Here is a 22,204-nt window from a genome sequence, read left to right on the forward strand (position 1 = left end):
CTTTGAATCATAATTCAGCATCTGTTCCTGAAATTTCCGACTCTTTAACATGTATCTGTTGCTTTTATTGTGTTACTCCAGTAGCAACTGCCGGTGCTGAAAAATGAAGCCAACGCTAAAGTGCCAAAGCCTGCAGTTCCTTTTATGACCACTTGGCTCCAAGTCCCATAGAACCCAATGATAAATTTTCCAACTTTTATAGCAGAAATAAACATGTTTACAGCCTGGTACAAAAAAATTTTTTTTTGGTCTCTATAGCTAGTTTGCCTGTTCATGACAACTGTATGGGATGAATTTTTATATAACTCATCAGTTTAAGCTATTTTAAGCCATAATAGCATGAATAATTTATTTATATCTCATCAGTTTAAGCTATTTTTAGCCATATTGTAATGGATATTTTTTGCATAACTCATCAGCTTAACCCACTTTAAGACACAATAGCATGGATAATTTTTATTCTATATATAACTCATCAATTTAAGCTATTTTTACCCATACTGTCATGGATATTTTTTTGCATAACTCATTGGTTTAACCCACTTTAAGACATAATAGCATGGATAATTGTTTTTTGATATAATTCATCAGTTTAAGCTATTTTTAGCCATATTGTCATGGAGATTTTTTGCATAACTCATCAGTTTAAGCTACTTTAAGACATAATAGCATGGATAATTTTTTATATATAACTCATCAGTTTAAGATATTTTTAGACATAATAGCATGGATTATTTTTTATATATATAACTCATCAGTTTAAGCTATTTTAAGACATAATAGCATGGATAATGTTTTTAGATATAACTCATCAGTTTAAGCTATTTTAGACATAATAGCATGGATAATTTTTTATATATAAATCATCAGTTTAAGCTACTTTAAGACATAATAGCATGGATATTTTTTTTTCTATATATAACTCATCAATTTAAGCTATTTTTACCCATATTGTCATGGATATTTTTTGCATAGCTCATCAGTTTAATCTACTTTAAGACATAATAGCATGGATATTTTTTTTTATATATAACTCATTAGTTTAAGCTATTTTTAGACATAATAGCATGGATAATTTTTTTTATATATAACTCATCAGTTTAAGCTATTTTAAGACATAATAGCATGGATAATTTTTTTTATATATAACTCATTAGTTTAAGCTATTTTTAGACATAATAGCATGGATAATTTTTTTTATATATAACTCAACAGTCTAAGCTATTTTAAGACATAATAGCATGGATAATTTTTTTTATATATAACTCATCAGTTTAAGCTATTTTAGACATAATAGCATGGATAATGTATATATATATATATATATATATATATATATATATATATATATAAACTCATCAGTTTAAGCTATTTTTACCCATATTGTCACGGATATTTTTTTGCATAACTCATCAGTTTAACCTACTTTAAGACATAATAGCATGGATAATTTTTTATATATATAACTCATCAGTTTAAGCTATTTTAAGACATAATAGCATGGATAATATATATATATATATATATATATATATATATATATATATATATATATATATATATATATATATATATATATAAATAATGTCTTGGATAGTTAGAGGCATTGCCACTTTGAGTGCTAGTGTGTTGGGTCCAGCCAGTAGCAGAGGCTGCTCAAATGTCTTTCTCCTTTTTGAGCAGTTTATTACTAATATTTGAGACAATATGGCTTGCTGCGTGGTTAATTGTAATAATGAACCAGCTAAGAAGTCTATCCTCCAGCATTTCCATTTACTTAAATTTTAGTATTCACATGTTCGCATCATTCATTCTAATTATGGGGCTATTCCAGAGAGCACTGTTCCTTCCTGTTTAATCCCAAATAGCAAATTGGGGCTCATTTTGAAGCATCACAGTAACTTCTTGATCCATCTTTGTCAATCTTGAACAAACTTGATATAAGTAGTAGTTACAGCCATCATCTGCACCAGATTTGAAATTGGGATCCAATTTTTGAACTGTTCAAAAATGTCATCCCGATTCTTGAAATTGTTGATATTATGTAGTAACTTTGGGGTATGCATAGTCTTAACGGCTTTAATCATGTTTGAACTTCTTTAAATGGGGTATTCTTAGTGACTACGGCTTGAAATTATTTGATCATGCTCCATTGGTGTAAAAATTTGAGCATTTGTTGCAGTTCTTGATCATGTCTATCTGAGGGTGTATGTCCTTTCTGTTGTTTTCAGGCGGGTTGCCAAGTCTACACTTTGTAAGCCAACCAGTTGCCAGATCTGCACTATATAAACCAGCCTGTTAGGAAGCAAGACGGATTAAGCTGTTTCATCCCTTTTTTGCAGTTGTGTAGATTGTGGCTAATCATAGTACAACGGCACCCCATTAGCAGATATAGATAACTTGGTGATGCTAGCTACATTGCCAGTGCCACAATTCTTGGGGTAGTATGTTTGTCTTAGTTTTAACAGCCACACTCAAACCACCGATTATGAAAACCACTGCCTAATCTGCAAAATATGTTAATCAAGCATCCAAAACAAGTGACATAGCCTGTTAGTCATAGGTAGTGTGGTAACTACAAGACAGCCAGGCGCTTTTTTGGGGCTTCATTCATCCGCACCTTTATCCATTTATTTGTTGGCCGGGATTTAAGCGGAGTCATGCGCTACCAAGGTGGCGACATCTAGTGTCACCTGATTTGAGCTTCAAATGCGATCTTCAGAAAACCTGTGAGTGACGTCACGGAGAATTTATCCGCTGTATATCCAGTCTACGGTGTTATCCCAGGTTATCTGGCAGGGTTTAGTTGGAGTAATTCAATTGAAGGTGAGTGACAAACTCTGAGCTGTTGGAATGCTTTCTAGTCCGGAGCGGAAAAGAGGATCGAGGCAAAGAGTTGGTCGGTGGGGAGGATTCTTCCGGCAACAACAATGACAGGAAACCAGTACAATCATCCTGAGGTCTGTGAACTGACCAAGAGAGCAGCAGCAAGCCAAAAACTCAAATAGCTGGTGAAGGTGGGGTCATTCCTTCTTCAAATTATTCAACGCAATTTCTTCAGTTTCAGATTTTCTAAATCAATTTTTGCAGCCAAACTCAGCAAACTGAGTAATTCTGCTTAAAATGAAAGTTACTTGTGCCTTACCTTTGAGATAAGTAACCAAACTGCATTTTGCTTAATTAAACTTTACTTCATTGTGCGTGCGCGCGCGCACACACACACACACACACACACACACACACACACACACACACACACACACACACACACACACACACACACACACACACACACACACACACAGGATGCCAAAACAGCAAGTGGAGGGTTGCATGAATCCTCCTACACAGACACGGAGTAACATGTCATCATATTTAGTGAAAATAACTCTGTGCAGATCCAAAGGGAAAAAAAAAAAATCCCTGCAGTCTGTGTGTTAGTTCCATCTAATTTTAGGCCAGTTTGCAGGCTGCTGGTGAATCACACTGAGTGACATATTTGCAGATATGTGCAGAAATACCTACAGAAAAGGTTTATATAGAAAATCTCAAAGAAGAACAGGCCCTCCTCTCCTGAAATGTTTCTGTAAAAACATTCGGCAGTCACTCTGAAGCTTCACACCCTCACACTCCCACTGAAATCTCAATAAATCACAGCAGAGTGAGTCCTTCTTCAAGCTCCATTTAGCCTCCAAATGATGCTCATTTGTTTATAAAGGAGTCCTTGATTTTGTTGACTTTGTATCCTCACGATCAACCTGCACAGGACGACATTAACCCTCGTCCTGCTCCCTGAGGCGGGCTGGGACCAGGTTACTGCGATCTGCTGAACTGAAACACTTACAAAAGGCAGAATTTCACCCTGCCTCCATCTTCTTTCAAAATCAACCAGATTCAAGTCAAGTCTGTGAACATGCGCATCCACCACATCACAAAACGGTCTATGTTCCTGAATGGCAACCAGGCAGACATGTGAGTCTCTCACATGTGTTAACATTTCTTTGACACAAAGTCATTCCAGATGAACCCAAGGATCACCCAAACAGGCCAAGTAGCAAAGACATTTGATGAGTTCAGATGCAAAACCCAGTATCTCTAAAACCATCATTTTTTAGTTGAGGCCAACATGTACTTGTCTGTCAAGGGGACCATCAGTGTCCAAAATATTAAAGAATTTGAACAAACTGTTTTCATTTTATTGATGAAAGTCTGTGCATTTCCAAATATGGTTTCCTTTAAATCTCCATTTTCAACTGCATTTTTCTCCATTTAAAAAACAAATACTGGGTTTTCCATCTGAACTCTTCATTTGTGTCCTTAGGACATCGGGTAGAGTTCAAGTCTCACAACCACACAGTAAAGCTACTGTCTCACTGACGCACGACTGGTGGAGAGGAGGTGGAGACACAAAATCACGCAAAAACAGGGGAAAAGGCAATAACTTTCTCATGTGCAATCTCACTGAATTGGTCCTCCCGATACGTACGCGCATGACGGCCGACTGTCCACTGAATGCCATCCAGAGTGTTGCCGAAAATTACAGCCACAATGCTCGAGCAGTCCACACACATACCATGTGAGAGCCACTGATTTGGCGCACAGTACACATGCGAAAGTCAAGTTGCACTGGAGCGGCCTTTGCAGGTGCAAGGATTTGAGTGTGACTATCACACGGCAGGCGCACAAATGTGCCACTGGTGTGGCTGAAATGATGACATGTTTGTGCTCACAGTGCTCAGAACAGATGTGGACTGTTACAGTGTTATTAAATGAAAGAGGCTGTGAAAATTCCCCCGACGTTAGGCAGAAAACTCACTGACAAAAGAAAAATTCATAATAAAATAATAATAAATAATAAGTAAAAACACAGGGAACACGCGGAAAGCCACTGACGGACTTGCAGAATGATGTCCAGGAGATGTCTCCAGCCTGTGCGTGCACAGTTAGTGTGCGCCAACCAGGAGCACTGAACTTAAATCCACTTCTGTCCTCAGAAAAATAAATAAATAAAAACCCAATAAATCTGGTTTGTGCAGGTCTTCTATGGCCGGACAGGATGTCTCCAGCCTGTGTGTGCACAGTGGGGGTGTGCCGACCAGGAGTACTGAACTTAAATCCACTTCTATCCTCGGAAAAATAAATAAATAAATACAATCAATCCAGTTGGAGCTCATGCGTCCAGCCTGGCGCTTGTGCACGCTGATTGGGTGCCGGCCGGATGCAGAGAGGGGTGGCTGGAGGCTGCTTGAGTGTTCAATTGCTTCCAGAAGCGCTGTTCCTCTCCAGTCATATAAAAGGAAACGTGTGTGTCAACCCCTCACGAGTTGTCTCACAAGTTGTGCACATTTTGAGTCGCAGAGACAACATGGTGAGAGGTTCGAGGTGCTAGCCTGACAATTTGGCAAGGGAGATAATCACGGCAAATTTTTTGGTTTGTTCAAAAGTCAAACAACGCATGGACGCAGCTTGGGCACCAACTGAGGTGAGGAAATGGTGATCGGCTGCGAACCTTGTGCTGAACTGCACAAATTTCCTCGCAGATGCCCTTCTCAAGCTGTTGCAGTCCAGTGAGAAACTACCCAAAGCACCAGGACCCTAAAGACTTAGACTTCTGTCCAGCAACCTTGTGACTCCATAAACATTTCCAAGGCATTTCTCTATCTCAAAGACTGAGGACCCACAGACATGAAGGTCATAGCCGAGATAAGTGAATGCCTTTACAAATTCATTTTCACCACATAGAGATACGGCTGATGGCCAAGTCCAGGAAGTCACTAAAAGCCTGGATCTATGACCATCACAAACCCAAACACCATGGTCCACCATTCAGCCTATGAATTTCTGCAACCAGAGTAGCCGCTGATTCCACAAAGGTCACAAACATCGACCGCCACGTCAAGGTCAGTAAACCTTTCCTCACCTGCCCATCTACCCAACATGTTCATCATCATGACCATAACGACATGAAAATGATGCAGGCATGGAGACCTGGAACCTGGACATGTCATAAAAGGCAAACCTGAGGCAAAGTATCTGCTCTGATTTAACTGCACTCACTCAACAATAGCTGAGTGAAAATTTTACTGCCTGGTAAACACAAAGTGACCTTTGGAACTATTGAAAATGTTTTGTTCCTAGAAGATCACAGCAGCTTTTATTTCAACCATCGAGCTGCATCACCACCGCTTTCATTTTTCACACCACCCCTACGCATCGCACTACGCTTGCTTTCACCCTCACACCAACACACACTCCACGTAGGCTGCACACACACAACCTGTGTGTATCCATGGTGACCTCCTGCGAGGCTCCACAGTTTCCGGAGAAGGTGTTTCTCCTCAGGCCCTCTTTTGTGTTGGTCCGAAGAGGGCAGACGTCAGTGTGACTGCAAAACCAACACTTTGTCTGTCTCTCCAGGCAGGCGTGTGTTTGTGCTGTTTTGTGAGTGTCCCTACATCCTGTCTGGATGCAGGGAGAAAAGTCCAGAAACAGTGGAGTTAAGAAAAAAAAACACCCTGAGGTGCTTCTGACTGTAACATGGAGACACTAAAGTCCAACCTGCTTCCTCAGAGTTAACTTAATACAATCGCAAATAGATCTGTAATGATCAATTAATTAATTATTGATTAATCCACCATTAATTCATTGACAACTATTTTGATAATTGATTAATTGTTTTGAGACTTTTTAAAATCCAAATTGTTTTTGTCTTTTTGACATTTTATGGAGGGATTTTTGCTGTAAACCATAGAAAAGGACACTCCAGGAATCAAGACGGGATGCAACAGGAACATTAACAATATGGAAGTACTGCTGACGGACAGCGATGAACGGAAGTGATTAATATTATGGAGGTGAAAATAAGAAGACTGGGTGATGCTGTTTATGTGAGCTGTGAAGGAGAGGGTGCTATCGTGGATGACACCAAGACTCTTAACCTGAGAGGAGGGAAAAACAGCAGAATTATCAGTGAATAATGAAAAACTATCAACTTTCGAAAAAGTAGATTTGATTCCAGTGAGAAGGAATTCAGCTTTATTACCATTTAATTTAAGAAAGTTATGGGAGAATCAGGCTTTAATATCTTGCAAACAATTGATAAGGGAGGAAGGAGGAAGAGTGATGGTAGGCTTAGAGGTGAGGTAAAGTGAGATGTCATCGGCATAGCAGTTGTCTGAAAATATTGTTAACAAATGTCAAATTGTGTTCAGCAGAATTCAGCAATGAAATCTGACTTTCTGGGCGAAATAATTACTGTTCTTTCCTACGTACAGCTGGGTTTACATAGGGACAGATACAGGAAAGATTGTTCATTAGACTGAAAAAAGAACCAACTTAATTGAATTGTTTCAACTGGTAACACATAAATGAATTAAGTTATTTGAAATTAAGGTAATAAATTAGATTGACACGTGTTAATCAAATTTATTAACTTAATTATTTTGGTTTAAGTACTTTGTTTTTTCAATGTATTTATATATGCTCAGTTGTCAGTTTCACTTCCCTTTGGGGATTTAGATTCCCATTTAGTTAAAACAGGGAACTTGTGACCAGAGGATTCCTGGTTCAAATCCCTATCAGATTGAAAATTCACAAAGAGCCCTTAGGCAAGGTACTCAATCCCCAAGATGCTCCCGGTGTGAAGTTGAGCGCCTAGCATGGCAGCACTCTGATATCGGTGTGTGTGAACCGGTGAATGTGAGGCATCACTGTAAAGCACTTTGACCATGAAATCTAGTTCCCTGTAGGTGCAAAACGATTAACAAGTGTCCACAAAAGTGGAAGCTATTAGATTACACCTCGCAGAGTGAACTGCAAGAGACATGAATTTCGACATCTCAACAAGTCTGACACTTATGCCACGTACCATTTACCTGAGAAGTTGTAAGTCACAACTGGGAATGACATCATGCATGAGATTAACATGTTCCAGTTTCCACACAACAAGTCAGAAAATAAATTGGACGTCTCCAGGAATTTGTAACATCGAGTGCTAATATGCTGCCCACCAAAGAGACCTCATGGAAAAGGACAGATGGTGCAGAAGTTACATTAGTGTTTTAATTTACTGCTCAGTTTGTAGCATGGTGCAACCAGTCATTGTTCTTAGCAACATCTGCCAGATTGTTTTGTAAATTGTTTTGTAATTTCTGTCTGTAGCATGGCCCAAGCAGAGGGTCACCCCTTTGAGTCTGGTCTGCTTGAGTTTTCTTCCTCAGAGGGAGTTTTTCTTTACCACTGTCACCCGTGTACTTGCTCTGGGGGTTGGTAAGGTTAGACCTTAACTGTGTGAAGCGCCTTGAGGCAACTTTTTTGTAATTTGGCGCTATATAAATGAAAATAAAATAAATTGAAATTAGCCAACATAATGGGCACAAGTTGATAAACAACACATTACATGGTATTTAACACATAAAACATGTCCACAGACCCGTGGAAACCCCTCTGCGGTGAGGAAGATTGTTTCTTAGTTGATTCCTGGAGAGGATGGTGGACACCCAGGGTCAATCTGGAGATGCCTGTGCATGAGTTTGTTTAATGTGAGAATGTTGTTGAACACTGACAAACACAGGGTCTTTGACAGATCCGTAGCCTGGTCTGATGGCTGGGAAATCCCAGAAGCTGCTGCAGCCTTCACAGCTGTTGGGTTACAAACCATCACGTCCACTATCTGATCCATCATTGAGGACTTAGTGGTTCTGCAGAACCCTGTCAGCCATCTCTGTTCAGGGTTCCTGTTGGGCCATCATCGCTACCATAACTGCCACACAAGTTCCCCAACATATTTCACCCCAACAGACAATCCCCTACTTGCTATGTTAGCCAGGTGTCCTGACGTAGAAAAGGGGTTGGATTTTGACACCTTGTCCACAGAGACCAGTCAGACAGTACTGTGTACACAAATTATTAAACTGGACACACACGCTCATAACCTCCCAGAACTACAGCTTTCGGTACTGGATATATGTGGAGCAGCTGTCTTTGATTGTGAACTTGGAGTATGTGTGGTTCAAACAAGTTGGCAAGTTTGGAAAGCACAAACGGCCAGAGGCATCCTTAGTGCAGCTCAATCGAACTTTTACGTCCAGGAATGGCCTGTATTTACACTCTGTATTCAGTAGTTCGTGCATTCATTAAGTGCTCTGTTGGCATATTAAATACAAGATAGTGTTTAGCCATCAACAATCTGAGCCCTTATACTAATCCACCAAATATTCAGTGTGACAACAGTGCAAACAGCTGCAGTTGTCTCCATCTAGGATGCTTTGAGAGGCGCAAATGTTCCGGACTGGAGAAACCCTCTTCACATCAAGCACTTCTGAATGAACCGTGATCCTCGGTTCCTTAATTATGAGCCGCATCTACAACCCCTGGCAAAAATTATGGAATCACCGGCCTCGGAGGATGTTCATTCAGTTGTTTAATTTTGTAGAAAAAAAGCAGATCACAGACATGACACAAAACTAAAGTCATTTCAAATGGCAACTTTCTGGCTTTAAGAAACACTATAAGAAATCAAGAAAAAGATTGTGGCAGTCAGTAACTGTTACTTTTGTAGACCAAGCAGAGGAAAAAAAAATATGGAATCACTCAATTCTAAGGAAAAAATTATGGAATCACCCTGTAAATTTTCATCCCCAAAACTAACACCTGCATCAAATCACATCTGCTCGTTGATATTGACCCTATGTGTCTTTTTGCAAGGAATATTTTCACAGTTTATGCTCTATGGCAAGATGCATTATCATCTTAAAAAATGATTTCATCATCCCCAAACATCCTTTCAATTGTCCAAAATATCAACATAAACTTGTGCATTTATTGATGATGTAGTGACAGCCATCTCCCCAGTGCCTTTACCTGACATGCAGCCCCATATCATCAATGACTGTGGAAATTTACATGTTCTCTTCAGGCAGTCATCTTTATAAATCCCACTGGAACGCCACCAAACAAAAGTTCCAGCATCATCACCTTGCCCAATGCAGATTTGAGATTCATCACTGAATATGACTTTCATCCAGTCATCCACAGTCCATGATTGCTTTTCCTTAGCCCATTGTAACCTTGTTTTTTTCTGTTTAGGTGTTAATGATGGCTTTCGTTTAGCTTTTCTGTATGTAAATCCCATTTCCTTTAGGCGGTTTCTTACAGTTCGGTGACAGACGTTGACTCCAGTTTCCTCCCATTCGTTCCTCATTTGTTTTGTTGTGCATTTTTCGATTTTTGAGACATATTGCTTTAAGTTTTCTGTCTTGACGCTTTGATGTCTTCCTTGGTCTACCAGTATGTTTGCCTTTAACAACCTTCCCATGTTGTTTGTATTTGGTCCAGAGTTTATACACAGCTGACTGAACAACCAACATCTTTTGCAACATTGTGTGATGATTTACTCTCTTTTAAGAGTTTGATAATCCTCTCCTTTGTTTCAATTGACATCTCTCGTGTTGGAGCCATGATTCATGTCAGTCCACTTGGTGCAACAGCTCTCCAAGGTGTGATCACTCCTTTTTAGATGCAGACTAACGAGCAGATCTGATATGATGCAGGTGTTAGTTTTGGGGATGAAAATTTACAGGGTGATTCCATAATTTATTCCTCAGAATTGAGTGAGTCCATATTTTTTTCCTCTGCTTGGTCTAAAAAAGTAACCGTTACTGACTGCCACAATCTTTTTTTCTTGATTTCTTATAGTGTTTCTTAAAGCCAGAAAGTTGCCATTTGAAATGACTTTAGTTTTGTGTCATGTCTGTGATCTGCTTTTTTTCTACAAAATTAAACAACTGAATGAACATCCTCTGAGGCCGGTGATTCCATAATTTTTGCCAGGGGTTGTATGTACATTAACAAGTGGCCAATCTGGAATGTTTAATAAACATCAAAAGTCTAAAAAAAAAATTCATATATATATATATAATATGGGATGATTTTTGGGGAGAAGCTTTTAAAACAACAAGGTTTTAAAACTGTTGCCTGCTGTTGTTGTGGTTAGTCACTGTAAGCTCTTTGTTATTAACCTTTTGCGTACAAGACAATAATGGCCTTTCATTAGAGAGTAACATCCAAACATGCACATCCATACGTGCACATCCACTTTACTTTAAAGACAAACAATGACATCACTGGAACAGCACGCTCTGATTGCAGAACAGACACGTTTTAAAGTCAATTACTGCAAGACTGCTGCAGGAAAAACACATTGGAAATCCAAACCACGTTTGGTTTTGTGTCAAAAAGGAGGAAAACTGAAGAGAGGGTCACAGATGGGGGGTGTCAATCTGATTTCACCCCTGTTTATACGATCTCAAAGCTGAACCAGATTGTTTGTCCTCTGCACCCACAGCAAATGTCCAGCCAACTGACCCTGCCCACGACCTGGCAGCTCCGCATGTGAAGCATGTGGGTGCAGCTGCCCATGTTAGCCCTGCTATTGACACAGAGCACCTATTCACTGACAGATAATACTCCCTTAGTAAGGCTTTCTGCAGGACATTTGTAATTCCATTATTACTAAAGGCACACACATTGTGGTAAAGTACTTTATCATGAAACACAACTGGTACAGCATATAAATATATAACCTGAAAACTGCTTTGGGAAATATTTTAACATTCATTCACAGGCATCTCAAAAAAAAAAAAAAAAAAAGCATTATACTATAATTGAGGCAAATTCCTTCTGGTCAGCATATAACAGTGTTGCCACAGTTACTTTGAAAAAGTAATCCAATTACTGACGACTGATTATTCCTTGAAAAAAGTTACTTAGCTACTTTACTGATTACTGGCAACATGAAAATGACAACCTGTTTTGCCAATACTCACTTTATTGGAAGTGCAATTTTAATAGTAACGTAAAGTAAACAATGTATGTTCTGTCATTTTAAGATGAACTTGACTACTATTTCCTGAAAAAAAAGTTTTTGTAAAATATGAAATAAAGTAAGTCTTTCTTGACTTCAATGAACACAAATACTTGTTTCATAAAAAATATCTCCCTCTAATGCTTTATGATGCATAAATGAAAGCGAGTGGACCTGAAGGCCGATTATTTTTAAACTCTACTGCATGTCTCCCCACACAATTTGTCAAAGCCCGTTAGGATGGCCGTTAGTGCTAACTGTAATACAGTAAAACTTGCCTAAACTGTCATTGTATAAACCGGATATTCACACTCTACGGACAAAAGCAAAAGTCCCAAAGCTTTTGTATGGTTTTCCATGTAAGAAACACCGTATATAAATTACTGTATTTTCGCTTACATCGGACAAAACGTCCTGTCCGATTGCAATGCATTTCCATTAAAAAAAAACCCTCACATGTACCGGACAGAGCAGTCTGGACATACCCAGTAGCAGAGGCATGAAATGAAGTTCAGTACTGGCATTTGAGGAAAGTGGGTACCGTTTTTCTGTAAAAGACCGGCCGTTTATATTTTCAAACTGTGCTCAGACACGGGACCTAAATGAGGCAGATCATAATTCAAGGCAGGTGATTATTCACAAAATGCTGCTTGTTGTCTGCACTGTAATATTGTGTTAAGTTTCCCAAATTTCCCTGGGTATGGTGAACAAACCTCTTTAGAGCAGAGCCCTCTGCGAACCCACACACATGCTAAATGATGGACACCGTGAAAGGCTGTGATTTGTCACTTTTAAGTTTTCACTCCTTCCTCTCCCATCATATTTTTAAAATTTTGTAGTGTGCACGCTGATTACATTTCGATCATGAATCAAATACATTTGGCAGAAAAGTCTGCAAATATGACCAACTTCACAACACAAAGTCGGAAAAAGACGCTGAAATGATCCGTAATTCATGGAGGAAAAATGCATCTACCATTGGTTTGAAGGTTGATGATTGTATAAAGAAGTGGAGCTTGTTGAGGGACAAATTAACCCAGAAAAAGGTACTATTCTTGTGGCAAATTGCATTAAGACGTGATGGAGAACTTTAAAAGGGTTATGTGCACGTTGATGTCACTGCATGGCCACGGAGTGACAAAGTTGGAGAAACATGAATCAGGCAGGGTTAAGACTTTAAGGTATTACTCAATAGTGAACTTAAAGAAAAAAGAGTGACTCGACCAAATGTAAACTTAAGGCAGGCATGTATTTTTTAAGCTGAAGTTTTGACCCCGTCATTAAATGAGGCAGGTCCCGATTCAAGGTCAGGCATTTAATCAAAGAAATATGTAAACCTAACTGGTGCTGGGGATTCCCCATACATTGTTCGGTGCCTCCTGACTGTAACTAATCTGTTACATACATATAATGGATATTGTCTGTTTTATACATATAATGGATTTCAGTTATAATGGACACAATTCACTGGTCCACCTGAATCCATTATATGCAAGTTTTACTGTACTTGTTTTCTAGATCCATTGACAATTTGGCTTGTTAATGATCTCAGGCTATTACTGGGACCTTCTCTGTTCAATGTTATCTTATTGCTCTCCACAGTGTTGCTCGTGTTTGCTATAAAACACGCCGTGGGGTGCATCATTCCACTCAAAGTGCACCTACTAAAGGGGTGAACCATTTGTTGTTGGGTGTGGATGCAGACTACACTTCAGAGACTCTGAGTGATGCATTTTATCCAGTCGATCATTGCATATGTTTCACAGAACCAAATACTATTCTGGTGTGTTTGGTCAAATACGAGTATCAATGTCATTTTAATATAAACTATAAATGTGAGTCTTTTTGAGTAATTAGTAAATGGTCTTGATTTTAAGTTAGTTTACTTGGGATGCTGAATTTTGTCTTTATTCCTATCTGCTTGCTTGGTGTTTTATCTGTATTTTATTTTGTTTTTGTGGTTATGTAAGTATGGACAAATAATTTACTTACCTGTGAACCGATCTTGAATAAGTGGTTGGAGATGAATGAGTGTGATAACTTATGCAGATAATAGCTTCTTTTAATGTATAAACTCCTCAACAGATGCTGTGCCATGCTAACAAACTTATGGTGCATGCCATCTGTAGTTGGAGGCTGGAATTTCCCGGTTATGCACCCCAGGAATTATTGGCTATATACAGTAGTGTTCAGAATAATAGTAGTGCTATGTGACTAAAAAGATTAATCCAGGTTTTGAGTATATTTCTTATTGTTACATGGGAAACAAGGTACCAGTATATTCAGTAGATTCTCACAAATCCAACAAGCCAAGCATTCATGATATGCACACTCTTAAGGCTATGAAACTGGGCTATTAGTAAAAAAAAGTAGAAAAGGGGGTGTTCACAATAATAGTAGCATCTGCTGTTGACGCTACAAACTCAAAACTGTTATGTTCAAACTGCTTTTATAGCAATCCTGTGAATCACTAAACTAGTATTTAGTTGTATAACCACAGTTTTTCATGATTTCTTCACATCTGCGAGGCATTAATTTTGTTGGTTTGGAACCAAGATTTTGCTCATTTACTAGTGTACTTGAGGTCATCGTCTTGTTGAAACACCCATTTCAAGGGCATGTCCTCTTCAGCATAAGGCAACATGACCTCTTCAAGTATTTTGACATATCCAAACTGTTCCATGATACCTGGTATGTGATATATAGGCCCAACACCATAGTAGGAGAAACATGCCCATATCATGATGTTTGCACCACCATGCTTCACTGTCTTCACTATGAACTGTGGCTTGAATTCAGAGTTTGGGTCGTCTCACAAACTGTCTGCGGCCCTTGGACCCAAAAAGAACAATTTTACTCTCATCAGTCCACAAAAAAAAGGTCAGTTGATGTGTTCTTTGGCAAATTGTAACCTCTTCTGCACGTCTTTTATTTACCAGAGGGACTTTGCAGGGGATTCTTGTAAATAAATTAGCTTCACACAGGCGTTTTCTAACTGTCACAGCACTTACAGGTAACTCCAGACTGTCTGAATCTACTGGTACCTTGTTTCCCATGTAACAATAAGAAATATACTCAAAACCTGGATTAATCTTTTTAGTCACATAGCACTAATATTATTCTGAACACTACTGTAATATGAGATTTTCATGAATGTATCGATATCTGTGTCATTTCTGTTGATATGAAACTTTTTTAGTTTATGAAATAATGCAGAATAACACTTTGGCTGTTGGAAATGGTGTCATTACATAGTTCTTCCAGCAGAGAGCACATCAGCAGTATTGTTTAGTGTGCTGTTAAGCATGGCTGGGACCCCATCACCCTTTGGTCACATTAGCTACTGCAAGAGGCAGAGACAAAGCATCTTGCAGTGCTTTATAGAGACAAGAGAAGACACACACATCTGAGTGTGTCTTTTTTCTGAGTGTTTCAAGATGGCGCCGTTGTATGTGGCCTGCCGTCGGCACTCGCTTCTTTTAGTGTCGTTTTTATTGTTTTTACACTTTGTTGCATGGAATGTGTCACCGCTCCTGGTGTATGATCGCCAAACTCTTATCAGCGTTTGGGCTTCGCTGGAGAATTTCGCTGTTCCTGGCTCGGGCGGACGGCCAGGGACGCGGCTGCCCCCGCCGCCTGTCTTAGCGTCCGTACCAGACTTTCTACGCCGGCCGCTTGGCGTGTTGCCTCGGCGTCTGCGCCGCAGAGGACGTGGGAAGAGAGGAGGAGTCCGTGTTCGGCTCAGAGTGTGCCTGGCTGTTTCCTGCAAACATGCTCCACGACAATTCATAGCCGGATTCTTCACACCATATGACGGCTACGACGTGCGGCGTTCCCTGACTTTTCACTATCGGTGGCTCCGGCCGGTTGTCCGGGGTGCCGGGTCTCCACTTCCGCGTCGCCGTCCTGTGAGGAGCTGCAGTCGTGGCTGCGTGCAGGAGAACCTGCGCCCGCTCGGTTGTGTCTCCCAGCAGACTGACGTGCGCTCAGTCCGTGTGGCGCTCATCAACACAAGGTCACTCACAAGTGAGACTTTCATTTTGAATGACTTTTTCTCCAGTCGTGATCTGGACTTTCTCCTGTTAACGGAGACCTGGTTGAAACCAGGTGAAAATAGCGCCTTTTCTGAGCTCCTCCCCCCCGGCTGCTCGTTTTTCAGCTCCCCGCGAGCATCAGGTCGAGGCGGTGGTGTGGCCACGGTTTTTAAAGACAGTTTTAAATGCCGATTTTTATCTTCTAATGTCTACTCCACTTTTGAACTTCAGTTGTTTGTGATGGAGTTCGACTGTCCTGTGCTCTGTGCTGTTGTTTATCGTCCACCAAAATTTAATAAGGATTTTATTCAGGAGTTTTCTGAGTTTCTGGCAGATTTTATCCCAAAATATGACAAATTTTTGGTCTGTGGTGATTTTAATATTCATATCTGTTGTCCTTCTAATCAGCTGGCTGATGATTTTAAAAGCCTCCTGAACTCTTTTGGTCTAACACAAGTTGTGGATGGACCAACACATAATCTTGGACACACCTTGGACCTGGTTATTTCTTTTGGGCTCTCAGTTTCACTTAAGGACATATCAGACATTGCTATTTTAGATCACTTTCCTGTTATTTTTGAATTTATTGCTCCTCCATCTGCTAGTAAGCCACTTGTTCCTGTCTCTCGCCGCCGTTTGGTCACCTCCTCGACAGCGGGGGACTTTGCTGCTGCCTTCATGGACTCTCAGTTTTATGCCATGAATGGACTGGTTTCTCCATTACTCCCAGATAACATCCTCTCTTCTTTCCACTCTACATGCACAGTCATTTTGGACTCTGTTGCACCGATGCGCTGCAAATCCAGGAAATCAAAATCCGACTCCTGGTTAAATGCCACGACCCGTGCCCTCAGGCAACGCTGCAGACGGGCGGAGAGAAAATGGAAAAAGGACAAACTACAGGTGTCTCTGGGTTTTCTGAGGGACAGTCTAACTGACTATCAGAAGGCTGTGAAGGAGGCAAAAGCACAATATCTGTCTCATATTATTTCGAGCAGTTGTCATCGTCCCAGTGTGTTATTTCAGACTATAAACTCAGTTGTAAATCCACACACCTCTGTTTTGTTGGACGCTACAACCACAACCTGTGAGGAGTTTCTTCAGTTTTTTATTGATAAGGTTTCATCAGTCAGACAGAACGCTGATCAGAGCTGTAATGTTGAGTTGTCTGCTCCTCGTGCACATTCTGCTGTGCTCGAACAGTTTGAGCCCATTTCTTTTGCATCTCTCGCTGATGTTGTAAAACACATAAAATCTACAAGTTGTCCTTTTGATGTTGTTCCAGCTAAGGTGCTGAAGGAGGCTTTTAATACTGTTGGGGCGGGTCTCCTAACTTTTATCAATGCTTGCCTTAGATCAGGGTCTGTTCCAGCTGCTTTTAAACATGCTGTGGTTCGACCTCTTCTTAAAAAACCTCACCTGGACTCATCAGTTTTATCCTATTTTAGACCTGTCTCTCATCTGCCATTTCTATCTAATGTTTTAGAAAAGGTTGTCTTTTTACAGTTACAATCATTTTTAGAAGACAATCTCATCCTTGAAAAATTCCAATCTGGGTTTAGATCGCGACACAGCACTGAGTCAGCACTTTTAAAAGTTCATAATGATATTACTCTGTCGGTGGATGCAGGGAATCCTGCTGTGCTGGTTCTGTTGGACCTCACAGCAGCCTTTGATACTGTGGATCACACAGTACTTGTTTCCCGGTTGGAACATTTTATTGGCATTCATGGTACTGCACTTGAGTGGTTTAGATCATATTTGGCTGAAAGGAGCTTTTCTGTCATGATTGGGGACCTTCCCTCATCAACTGCTCCTCTGTGCTGTGGAGTGCCGCAGGGATCTGTCCTTGGGCCGATTCTATTTTCTTTGTACATTCTGCCATTGGGGTCAATTATAACCCAGCACAATTTGTCCTTTCATTGTTATGCAGATGATCTGCAAATCTATCTGCCTGTGAGGACTAATGGGAGTGATGCTTTGTCATCATTATTTAATTGTATTCGTGATGTAAAGCAGTGGCTGTCCCGAAACTTCCTTTACCTGAATGATGGTAAAACTGAGATCATGGTGTTTGAGCACACTGGCATACCAAATGTGGTAACACCAAATTTTGGTGCTTTGGCTAACTATGTAAAACCAGCTGTCAAGAATTTGGGAGTGATATTTGACAGCTGTTTGAGGTTCGATCAACAGATAAATTCTGTTGTCAAAGCTAGTTTTTTCCAACTTCGCCTCTTGGCTAAAATAAAGCACTTTCTCAGTAGACGTGATCTTGAGACGGCCATTCATGCTTTCATCAGCTCCAGACTTGATTATTGTAATGCACTTTATGCGGGCATTAATCAGTCGTCTCTTGCGCATCTCCAGTTGGTGCAGAATGCTGCTGCTCGTCTTTTGACAAACACTTCTAGACGTGAGCATATTGCGCCCATCCTATACTCACTCCACTGGCTTCCAGTTCATTTTAGAATTGATTTTAAAATTTTAATGTTTGTTTTTAAAGCTATTTATGGCCTTGCACCTCCCTACTTGTCTGAAATTTTAACTTTGCGCACCTACAGTAGGACATTAAGGGCGTCTGGCCAGCTTTACTTAGATGTTCCAAGGTCAAGATATAAACGCTGGGGTGATCATGCTTTCGCGGTAGCTGGCCCCAGACTGTGGAATGAGCTACCTCTTGAGTTACGTACTATTCCATAGGTATTAAAGGCACTGCGCTGCGGTGGTTTGAATCATATTTGTCTAATAGATTACAGTTTGTTCATGTAAATGGGGAATCTTCTTCACAGACTAAAGTTAATTATGGAGTTCCACAAGGTTCTGTGCTAGGACCAATTTTATTCACTTTATACATGCTTCCCTTAGGCAGTATTATTAGACGGTATTGCTTAAATTTTCATTGTTACGCAGATGATACCCAGCTTTATCTATCCATGAAGCCAGAGGACACACACCAATTAGCTAAACTGCAGGATTGTCTTACAGACATAAAGACATGGATGACCTCTAATTTCCTGCTTTTAAACTCAGATAAAACTGAAGTTATTGTACTTGGCCCCACAAATCTTAGAAGCATGGTGTCTAACCAGATCTTTACTCTGGATGGCATTTCCCTGACCTCTAGTAATACTGTGAGAAATCTTGGAGTCATTTTTGATCAGGATATGTCATTCAAAGCGCATATTAAACAAATATGTAGGACTGCCTTTTTGCATTTACGCAATATCTCTAAAATCAGAAAGGTCTTGTCTCAGAGTGATGCTGAAAAACTAATTCATGCATTTATTTCCTCTAGGCTGGACTATTGTAATTCTTTATTATCAGGTTGTCCTAAAAGTTCCCTAAAAAGCCTTCAGTTAATTCAAAATGCTGCAGCTAGAGTACTGACGGGGACTAGCAGGAGAGAGCATATCTCACCCGTGTTGGCCTCTCTTCATTGGCTTCCTGTTAATTCTAGAATAGAATTTAAAATTCTTCTTCTTACTTATAAGGTTTTGAATAATCAGGTCCCATCTTATCTCAGGGACCTCGTAGTACCATATCACCCTAATAGAGCGCTTCGCTCTCAGACTGCAGGCTTACTTGTAGTTCCTAGGGTTTGTAAGAGTAGAATGGGAGGCAGAGCCTTCAGCTTTCAGGCTCCTCTCCTGTGGAACCAGCTCCCAATTCAGATCAGGGAGACAGATACCCTCTCTACTTTTAAGATTAGGCTTAAAACTTTCCTTTTCGCTAAGGCTTATAGTTAGGGCTGGATCGGGTGACCCTGGACTATCCCTTGGTTATGCTGCTTTAGACGTAGACTGTGGGGGGGTTCCCATGATGCACTGTTTCTTTCTCTTTTTGCTCTGTATGCATCACTCCGCATTTAATCATTAGTGATCGATCTCTGCCCCCCTCCACAGCATGTCTTTTTCCTGGTTCTTTCCCTCAGCCCCAACCAGTCTCAGCAGAAGACTGCCCCTCCCTGAGCCTGGTTCTGCTGGAGGTTTCTTCCTGTTAAGAGGGAGTTTTTTCCTTCCCACTGTTGCCAAGTGCTTGCTCACAGGGGGTCGTTTTGACCGTTGGGGTTTTTCATGATTGTTGTATGGCCTTGCCTTACAATATAAAGCGCCTTGGGGCAACTGTTTGTTGTGATTTGGCGCTATATAAAAAAAAAGTTGATTGATTGATTGATTGATTGATCTCACCTCGTCACAGTTGATGCTCAGTTTTTTCTCCACGTGCTCGTGGATTTCCCCGTTTGTCTCCGGGACCGGCGTGGACTCCCTGGGTGTCCCCTCCACCACCACGGCCTCCACCTCCACTCCTCTCCCGCGTGTCTCACCCCGGTCCTCCTCCTCTTTCTCCTCCTCCTCCTCCTCCTCCTCCTCCTCCTCCTCCTCTTTCTCCTCCTCCTCCTCGCAGGGTACCGGGATTCCGTCGGTGACAAACTCTTTCAGACACTTCATGTTGTGTTTCTTCAGCAGCTGCTCCGTGTCCGGATCAACCACGATCAGCTCCAGCCGGCCCTCGGTGGATCGTATCCGGGACACGACCTGCTGGTGGCTCTCGCCGTCCACGTCCTCTCCGTTCACAAAAACCAGCCGGTCTCCGGCTCGCAGCCCGGAGCTTTCTGCCGGACTGTCGGGCTCCACTAACCGGATGAACTGTCCGGTTTTGCCTTTCTCCCCGTGGAGGTGGAAGCCGTAGCCGTTGTCCCCTTTGTCCAGCGCGCACAGCCTGGGACGGAGACACGGGCTTCGACTCGGCATGTTGGATCAACCTGTTGAGTGGACGGAGGAGACCTGGATGCTGCTGAGGAGGAGGAGGAGGAGGAGGAGGAGGCGGGTCTGCGACTGAGTGGCAGCCCTGAAACAAACAAACAAACAAACAAACAAAAAAACACGCACCCCGCCTCTTGGAGAGGACGATCTGCAGTGTTTGTCCCACTGTCACATTAAAAAAAAAAACACAAAAACTTGCTCTGGTCTTGGTCCTGACCTGAGGACTGATCAGACCCACGCAGCAAAAAGTGAAGGAGAGAGAGAAAGGAAAAAAACAGTCAGGAAGCGGGAGGTGCGTTCACGGAACAGCCCAGCTGTCCGCCTCCGACAAAATAACACACAGCAGAGTGAAATACGCACAGATTGAAACTATTCACAGCAACAATACCGCCCTCTTCCTCGTGGGAACTGTGCTTTAGCTGCAGAAAGTACTGACAGTCAGTTTAATGGAAAGTTAAAGGTCTCAAACTGGTGGCCCGAGGGCGGGCTAAGAGCTGGTTTTTAACTTTGAAAGACCGCAAATTCGGAACAGTAGGGCAGCGCAGTGTCGTTTGAACCCTGTGTGATATCACTAGATTTGACCACTTATGGGAACAGCCGGTGTTCTGACGAGATGTCATTCTTGTCGAGAGGCCAGCCCTGTGCAGTTCTCTCTACCCAGACTTTCACACCTTCCCCCGTCGAGTTGAGGTGCCTCTCTTTACGCGTTAAACTCCCCGACCAAGAAACCAAAGAATGAAAATACAACAGCAATAAGTGTCTTTTCAATTTTAAAAAGTTAAAATTTGCATGTGCACACTGTATTTACAGCACAATATTGTCGGGACGCTCAACTCGACAGAACATTCACAGGGGGAATTGAGCTCTCCCACACACAAGTTTTGTCATTACATGAAAACACAACAGCAATAAGTGTCTCTGCAATTTTACAACCCCAATTCCAATGAAGTTGGGACGTTGTGTAAAATGTAAATAAAAACAGAATACAATGATTTGCAAATCTTCTTCAACCTATATTCAACTGAATACACCACAAAGACAAGATATTTAATGTTCAAACTGATAAACTTTATTGTTTTTGTGCAAATGTTTGCTCATTTTGAAATAGATGCCTGCAACACATTTCAAAAAAGCTGGGATAGTGGTATGTTTACCACTGTGTTACATCACCTTTCCTTCTAACAACACTCAATAAGCATTTGGGAACTGAGGACACTCATGACTGGGTATAAAAGGAGCATCCCCAAAAGTCTCAGCCATTCACAAGCAAAGATGGGGTGAGGATCACCACTTTGTTAACAACTCCATTGGAATTGGGGTTGCAAAAAGTTAAAATTAGCATGTGTACGCTGTATTTACAGTACAATATTGTTGGGACGCGGAACTGTTGATTTGTGCGACGAGACGCAAAATTCAACAACACCGCACCCGTTGCACAATATATACACAGCATAACATCACTCGGGAAAATGGTGTACTGTTTTCGGCTGCGATCACAGAAGAAGTCATGAAATTTTTTTTTTTTTTTCGGTTCCCAGAGG

General features: G+C 41.0%; 1 protein-coding gene across 2 annotated transcripts in view; it reads right to left on the bottom strand.

Annotated features, from left to right (window-relative positions):
* LOC117527547 (Na(+)/H(+) exchange regulatory cofactor NHE-RF1-like) overlaps positions 1-20,762 on the bottom strand; it is an 84,236-nt gene extending 63,474 nt beyond the window's left edge. Inside the window, exons 1-2 of one of the 2 annotated variants that reach the window (XM_034189944.1) lie at positions 20,289-20,760; positions 20,088-20,237 (exon numbers count right to left, since the gene is read on the bottom strand). In XM_034189944.1, coding sequence (XP_034045835.1) covers positions 20,088-20,237; positions 20,289-20,651 — 513 coding nt within the window. In that variant the 5' untranslated portion in view covers positions 20,652-20,760. Of the gene's footprint in view, positions 1-20,087 lie in introns of both variants that reach the window. The other variant, XM_034189943.1, reaches the window with a different exon arrangement.
* Positions 20,763-22,204: the final 1,442 nt, after the last annotated feature.

This window comes from Thalassophryne amazonica, chromosome 16 (assembly GCF_902500255.1).
Source record: "Thalassophryne amazonica chromosome 16, fThaAma1.1, whole genome shotgun sequence".
NCBI lineage: Eukaryota > Metazoa > Chordata > Actinopteri > Batrachoidiformes > Batrachoididae > Thalassophryne > Thalassophryne amazonica.